General features: G+C 36.2%; 1 protein-coding gene across 1 annotated transcript; it reads left to right on the plus strand.

The window, feature by feature from the left end:
- The first annotated feature begins 1,747 nt into the window (after positions 1 to 1,747).
- Positions 1,748 to 7,495, plus strand: LOC144014268 (vesicle transport protein SFT2B-like). Its single transcript, XM_077513975.1, has 8 exons — positions 1,748 to 1,963; positions 3,827 to 3,916; positions 4,904 to 4,989; positions 5,067 to 5,148; positions 5,304 to 5,339; positions 6,499 to 6,557; positions 7,238 to 7,267; positions 7,348 to 7,495. Exons 1-8 carry the CDS (start codon positions 1,892 to 1,894, stop codon positions 7,382 to 7,384), a joined length of 492 nt encoding a protein of 163 aa, XP_077370101.1. The 5' UTR covers positions 1,748 to 1,891; the 3' UTR covers positions 7,385 to 7,495.
- Positions 7,496 to 8,332: the final 837 nt, after the last annotated feature.

Below are 8,332 nucleotides of genomic sequence, written 5' to 3' on the forward strand. Positions count from 1 at the left end.
TAGAGCAGAAAAAAGGTGCGTTTGTGTCGGCTGGATGAGCCCACCTGGTCCAAGACGCGAGGCGGACGGGCCATCGTCTCCAATTCACCTTCCGGAAGCAGTTAAAGAACGTCAAGTCAAAGCTGAGAAACGTGAAGCTTCACAATCAGGCCGGAACACTTTGATCATGTGACATGATGGAATCCCGTCCACCCCGACACAGCCACTACCACACCGCCTTTAAAAAAACAAACAAACATTATTATTATTATTATTATTATTATTATTATTATTATTATTATTATTATTATTATTTTTATTATTATTATTTTTTTATATAATATACTGGGGTGGAGGGGGTAGCCTTGGAGATGTTTGAGAAGTGGGTCAATGTCTCATGTAAACAAACACTAATTAGCCAATTGGACGCGGGACACATCGGCTGTGTTCGTACATGTGAGTGTGTTCATTGATGCAGTGTTTCCCAACCTTAATTGAGCCACGCAAAAATTTTACACTAGAACACAAAAGTGGAGAAAAATCAATGTACGTTCTGCCATCTAGTGGAAGGGCATTTAATTGTCCTGCCTGTCACTAAATGTTGCTAACGGGCTGCTCGATTGTGGAAAAAAAATAATAAGCACGATTATTTTGTCAATAATTGAAATCACGTTGTGCACTTTATTGAACATTCAGATTTTCAGATGTAAATTCGCATGAATTGTCAAGTCAATTGGAGTCTTTTATACGTTTTAGCCAAGCAAGTCCTAAAAATATGAAACTTCAGTTGGACGGGAGCCATAGAGACTTTTTAGTACAATTTGAATGATGTTTGAAATGTTTATTTCGGTGCATTTTTTTTTAATTTAAGGACCATTATTATTATTATTATTATTATTATTATTATTATTATTATTATTATTATTATTAGTAGTAGTAGTAGTAATAGTAGTAGTACAAGTAGTACTCGTAGTAGTTGTTGTTGTGTCCTACAAATGTCCAAACTGTGCATAATGTTACAATATTAAAAATAATTTGGGGGAGAAATAAAAGCCTTTGTTTTGATGCACATTTAGGCTCCTATATTGTGTTTTATTAATGTTGGTACTTTGAGAACTTCATTGTTTAATGGCGCCATCTGCTGTCTGACTACATGTACTTGAAGTGAGAAGTTACATCCATCCATGCATGCATTTCCTGAGGGTCGCGGTGGTGCTGGAGCCTATTCCCAGCTGGCTTCGGGCAGTAGGCGGGGTACATCATAAACTGCATGGTTGCCAGCCAATCGCAGACGTTACTTATAGTATAGAATAATTTTGAAAAATAGTGTGAGGAACAAACGGTTCAGAAAATGGACGGATGGATGGATGGATGGATGGATGGATGGATGCTGGGGAGGCACAAGCTGCCCACTTTTGTAACGTACACAACGTAAAATTCATTGGGATTAATTTAACACATTGTGAAAGTAACCATGACCGAGGATGGGTCAAATGTGAGTATGGGCCCCACAATGTAGCAAAGACAAGGGCACACACACACACACACACACACACACACACACACACACACACACACACACACACACACACACACACACACACACACACACACACACACACACACACAAATATCAGTACATCTACTTAAATTAAAATACAAAATGAGAGTACTGTAGTTTGGCCAAGTGTCAGTAAAAGGAGAAACGTCTAAAAATGTAGTATGAAAATAGGAAACGGTGACGCCGGTGGTCATTGTCGGAAGTGCAGGCGGAAGCTGGCCACCTGTTGTGGACATCGAGCGGAACACGTCGTCTCACCTCTTCTTATCAACTTGATCACCTAACTCGTCAAACTCCCGGAAACTTTCCGGACACGGAGTTGCTTTTGTCGGTAGCAAGAGTGCAAATTTCATGGATAAACTAAAGAAGGTGCTGAGCGGTGAAGATGAGGACAACAACTCGGACGGGACCGGAATATTGGAGGTGATGTCAAGCAGTACAGCTCTTTTAGCTTGTTGTTAGCCTCTAAACTGGCTAACCACAGCTGTCAAAATAATGAACAGATGCTACACTTTTTACAAATTACAATACATAACAGAATGTTGATTTGGAATTATTACGTAGTTTGTTCGTTTGTAGTTTACATTGCAATCATGCGTCTAATGTTCAACTCGTCTAACAAGAATTCACTTAGTGAGGGCCAAGACATTTTACATTAGTAAAATATAGAGGTGTGGGTAGAGTAGCCAAAAGTGTACTCAAGTAAGATTACTGTTACTTCAGAAAGATACGAGTTGAAAAGTAGGTCTCTATTTGTTTACTACTTGAAAATGAATAACCAAGTAGTCTACTCAGTGAAAAAAAATGCATTATTCAAGGATTGAGTGACTGGTTAGTAACATGTTTTGTTGTTGTTGTTGTTGTTGTTTTTTAAATCAGAGCATAAACATTAAATAGACCAAAAGATAAAATATGTATGTAACTTCAGATATTGGGCAACAATTTCACTTTAACTAAAACAAATACTGTAACAAATTGGAGCAAATAAGATATGGTCATAAATTAACTTTTTTTGTCTTGGTTTACATGAAACTTGTATCATCATGAAACATCATAAAGGGTTCACCAAGCAGAGATTACCAAAAAAACAAAAAAAAAAACAACAAACTGCAGCATGTTTATTTCAAGTTTTTGTGGAGTCCTAGCAAGCTGAAATGCGGACATTATGTAGGGAGACACCGATGACAATTTCATGACATGACTATTTATGTAATCTGTTGAACATGAGGTCATAGGTGATGTGCTACTTCTGAGTCTGAGTCGTAGTGGCACGCTGTTGCTTCCTCTGTTGTTTCTGCCATGTTTCACGTAAATTTGTCACTCTGAAACTTTTCTTCTGTTAGGTGAGACTTTTTATGCATTCATCAAAACAAAACGAGCAGTGAGCGGAACATAACTCAATGTAATGGTTTAAAAGTAGAATTTTTTATTTACAATAATACTCAAGTAAAAGTAAAAAGTATGTTGCATTAAAACTACGATGACAAGTGCAGTATCAGCAAAATTATTTGGTAAATGAGTTACTGAGTTACCTACTACATAGAAAAATCTTATGATGCGTCACCAAACAAAAATGTCACAAAAGTGGACACACAGATTAATTATTTACCTTCTTCCATTTAAGCGTTTAATTCACTGGAACAGATAGATGAACAATGATACATTTTTTGTCGTAAATAATCATTTTTAGACTAATCAACACACCAGTTTGCACACTTGATGATCTCTCACGGCACTGTGGTTGGCAATCTATGATACTTTATTACTTTGTACCGGTAAGTGGATTACGATGGCACTACAACCGACTCTAATGCAGTTACAATAAATATTTGAACAACCTCTCCATCATAGTCCAGAAATATAAACGAATCCATTATTAAATGATATGGCACAAAATGAACGTGCATTTTGTATCGTTGTAAACGGACGACCCCAAGTAAACCATTTTGTTTTGTTTTGTTTTGTTTTGTTTTTTTCTCCCAGGGAATTTGGAGCCAGGCTTCATCCTGTACTGATCACTCACCAAATACAGGACTAGCGATAGATAAACATTCACACGCACATGCACCCCTGAGAGGGAATTTAGAATCTTCAAACATTGAATTAACCAAACGTGTTTTTCTGGCTTTGAGGCAACAGTAAGCATCACTCAGCCACTGCAGTAATAATTACATTTTTTTTAAGTAATATGCAAATGAGGCTCCGTAATAAATTCTTTGGACCTGTGTGTGTTTCATCAAAATGATGATGATGATGATGATGATGATGATGATGTAATCTCTCCAGAGAGCCAATCAGGCCTCGACACTGTCCCGGGGGACTCGGATTAAAGGCTTCCTGCTCTGCTTTATTTTGGGGATTCTCTGTTCCATTCTGGTGAGTGGATGTCATGTGATGTCATGTCATGTAATGTCATGTCATGTCTTGGAAGTGAGCAGCTTCGAGGGTTGGGGGCATCCAAAATTTTTTTTGTCTTCCAAGGGCCACAACCAGAACAATGGAAAGAGGGCTGCTTTGACATTCTTCACTTTTATTTTACTTTACTCACTAAAAGCAATAATATGTCTACTAATCTATCATGTCTGTAACACTGTCATGTGACAAACAGCGACACGCCCCCTTTCAAATCTGCAGATAGCAAGTGCAATAGGCACAAACACATGGGACTGACAGGAGGTAGATTCACAGTGAAGGTTAAAAAAAAAAAGAAGTAAATTATAGTTATAACTTATCATTAACCCAACGGCTATAACATTCCAACAATAATGTTAATGTAACTAACTAATGATGGCTAATTTGCTAGCTCATAGTATGGAGCCATCGTAGCCACTGTAATTACAGTATGTGGGAAGTTGTTTTTTTTTATCAAAAAGATGAGAGAAAATGTTATGTGAAATGGTTTTAAATCCGAAATGTTCAACATAATCTGCTGATAAAAACTAGACTAAACCTTTGACAGTTTTTGTTGACTAAAACTAGATGAATAAAATGATGTTTTCTTGGATTAAAATAAAGACTAAAATGCTAGATTTATAGTCGAATAAAAATGGACTAAATAAAAACGGGATGAGGTTGACTAAATGTAATAAAAACTAACAAGCTTGACTGAAATTGGACTAAAACTAAGGCTAAATTTAAAAATGGCGGATACAATTAACACTAATTGTCAGCACACCGTACCGAGCTGAGGTGCGCCTTACCAGGTGCTGTCTGATTGTTGGAAAAATCAGCAAGTGTGGATTCATTCTAGAAGTATATGCTGCAGCCACTAAAAAAAAAAAAATAGTTTGGATACCCCTGTTCGAATAAGCCACCTTGTTCCCATGCGCTGCTGTATCCATGGTAACAACTTGTTTGTTTCAGGGCACCTGTATGCTGTGGTTGCCTGGTTTTGGTCTCGTTGTGTTCGCTGTCCTGTACAGTGTGGGAAACATCTGCGCTTTGGCCAGGTACACACACATTGTGTCGTCATCACACCATCTCTTGTTTCATGTACAACATATGTGTCTGTGTGGTGCGGTTTTAGTACCATGTTCCTGGTCGGACCGTTCAAACAGTTGAAGAACATGTGCGCTAAAGAACGAGCGCTAGCCACAGTCATGATGCTGGTGAGATGAGAATAGTTGTGTGATGTCATCCGCTACATGCGGTGAACATCATCAACTTTGTTGAAGACGGAAATAATCAGCCTTTGAAAACTGGCCAAATTTGTTCTTAGGGCGTTATGTATGCGGTGACAACCTGTCTGTCTGTCTGTCTGCAGGTGTGTCTGGTACTGACGTTGTGTTCAGCTTTCTGGGTGAGAAATTCATCACATTCCTTGACATACTGCGTGGCACGTATTTCTCCTAGTATGACTTAGAGGGGTGTCAAAATTAGTGCGTTAATTTTGAGTTAATTTAAAGTTCCTTGAACGCCACAATTTTTTTTTAACGCACAATTAATGAGCGCCCCTAACTTGGAAAGCATGTACTGGGGGAATTCCAGTCGCAATGCAGGAGACACGCCCACGTCAAAATTTAGCACGAATAAATGCAATAATGCATATATTTGTGCAGACTGGTGTCAAGTTGCAAGTTTCTTCATGTTAAAGATTAGATAGCTCTTCATATGAAAAGAAAAATTAGTTATCACCAACATCTTATAAATGCAATTATGCCATCTAGTGGCAGAAAAATAACTTCAACACATCAATATCATACTTGTTTTTTTACAGTACAGTGGACACTACAGTGCATCTTTTTAATTTTAACTTAATTTTATGATTATGAAATTACTGTATCAATGACCAAAAGATGTAGCCCTGATTTATTAGTTTCACATTTGTTTTTACTTTTTTTGATAAGAGTATGAAAACTTAGAAGAAAATATTTTATTGTACATTTTATTGTTCATTTAGAACAGATATAACATTTGCGATTAACTAATTAATTAATTAACTATTGAAGTCGTGCGATTAATTACGATAAATTTAATGACCTGACACCCTTACATTTATATAACATCAACTTATTTAATGAATTATTTATTAACATATTTCATTTATTAGACACTCACCCAATGTAGGGTTTATGCCACAAGTGGCTGAATTTTGCAATTACTATTTTTTATTTTTTTTCCTGTAACGGCTAATACACCAGTGTCGAGAAGTTTGCTAACCAAAATGTTACCTTTAATGCTAAATTATAACGTTGTTATTCATTAATTTTTGAAATGTATTGTTTTGCCAAAAAATGGAAGAAAAAAGACAAAATAAAACACATTATTCTCTCTTTTTCATTATTCACACCAACTTGAGGAAATTTCACCACTTGTTAAAATCCAAATTGTGTTATTCATTGTCAGTCCATTAGATAACAAATAAATAAGTAAAGTATAAAATATGTATAAATAAGTAAAATAAAAAATAAAAAATAAAAAAAAATGCATAAAATGAACTGCTCTCTGTCTCCCTCTAGTGGAGCAACAGCGGCCTTGCACTGCTCTTCTGCGTCTTGCAGTTTGTGGCGTTCACTTGGTAAGCTTTTGCGGGTGGGAGCAAAGAACCACTCAGAAACTATTCACTGTACTTTATTTAATGTTCAAATATGTTTCCATTCCTTGTGCAGCTGTAAAATTAATCCGACAATTGTGCACTTTTTTTTTTATTATTTAAGTGAAAAACTAAGTTTCAAGACGGCACATTATTGTCAATTCAACATGTTTAATTGAAACAAAGTTTAATAACGACACTGTTGTGTTAAATATCTTACGTGTTAAACTACAGTTACAAATGTACAAGTGTTATTATTTTCTGTATAAAAGTTGGAATGTATGTTGATGAAAACATCGATTAAATTGACAATTTAGTTGACTAAAATCACTCTATTTTCATCAACTAAAATTGGATTAAAACTACAATAACTCAAACTAAATAAAAATGCAATTTATTTAATTTAAGAGATGTTCTTATCGCCAGCTATTCATCCACTTTACACGGTGATTGAATACAATAATGTCAGTTTAGATGAATGTAATTGGAGTCAGGTTGGAATTGCATCGTTTTTTTCTAAACCCCAAACCAACATCCTCACTTGAATCCCCCCCACCTCAACCCGAGAAGCCCGATCCTTCGCCGTTACACATGCACACTGAAACACGCAAATGGAAATAAGACAGATTCTTACAATTTATTAACAATTCTGCATTTTGCTGCAGGTATGGTCTGTCTTACATCCCATTCGCCAGGTAATACACATGCACGTGCACATAAACATCATCAAGCATCAAAACATAAATGTGACATTTGTTGTCTCTTCCCTTATCAGAGACTGCATCATCAAATTATGTTCCGTCTGCTCCTAAAACGTCCGAGTGACCGTTCGGGCCGGGATGCTGAAAATCTTCAGGTGTCAGGTGTGGTTTCCATGGAAACCAATTGTGTCTGCATATCCTGTGTGTTGCTTGTCTGTTTTCTGCACATTTCTATTATTTATTATACAAATATTTTTTGTAGGTTTTTACATTTCACTGGAGGTTTTTTTTTTATTTTTATTTTTTATTTTTTATTTTTTTTTACATTTCAGATGATCATATGTGTTTATGGATGATCAGTCACATAATTGTTGCTATATTACAGAGCATAGATGGTCAAACTGTATACACTATGTATATTGTGGTAGGACAGAATTCTGATCTGTATGTACTGTGAGGGGCCGTAACTGTATAAGGTTGGCGGGGTATTTGTTCTCATTCTGCTTCTAAAAATGTCCAAATATTTCATCAGAGCAAAGTTTTTGTCTTAAGTTCATTTCAAAAATAACAAAAATGTTGTGATCACTGAATGGTTAAAATGTGAATTGACATTGAGGTCAATCAATGTAACAACAAATAAAACTTCAGCATTTCTTAATGCTGACTTCTTTATATATATATATATATATATATATATATATATATATATATATATATATAAAAAATGTTCAAGTTGTTCAGTTTATTCCGTCAAATGTTGTTGATGTGTGACCTGCCGCTGTTTACCCGGCGCCTTTTGTTCACGCCGTCTTTATGCCTTACGACAGGCTAAAGCCACTAAATCTTCTCGCTGATTAAGTCTCGCACGCATGCACGTATCAGGTGTCGTGCCTTTCCAGATGTTTGACATCTTGTCCGTTTCACGCTTCCGCTAACAAATGTGTGTGTGCACCTTCCATGTTCTCAGCTGACATTTAAACGTTGGTTTGTCACTGCCGTTGACACTTGCCTTTAGAAAAAGGAAACGCAAATCTTGCTCTCAAGACAAAGTCGTCTTTT

This window comes from Festucalex cinctus, chromosome 2, assembly GCF_051991245.1.
Source record: "Festucalex cinctus isolate MCC-2025b chromosome 2, RoL_Fcin_1.0, whole genome shotgun sequence".
Taxonomy (NCBI): domain Eukaryota; kingdom Metazoa; phylum Chordata; class Actinopteri; order Syngnathiformes; family Syngnathidae; genus Festucalex; species Festucalex cinctus.

What these genes read in the sequence shown, in the direction of transcription:
- LOC144014268 (XM_077513975.1), top strand. Translation starts at nt 1,892, where the DNA reads ATGGATAAACTAAAGAAGGTGCTGAGCGGTGAAGATGAGGACAACAAC. An exon ending in ACGGGACCGGAATATTGGAG is followed by an intron (nt 1,964 to 3,826) that starts GTGATGTCAAGC and finishes TAATCTCTCCAG; the next exon opens with AGAGCCAATCAGGCCTCGAC. An exon ending in TAGCCACAGTCATGATGCTG is followed by an intron (nt 5,149 to 5,303) that starts GTGAGATGAGAA and finishes GTCTGTCTGCAG; the next exon opens with GTGTGTCTGGTACTGACGTT.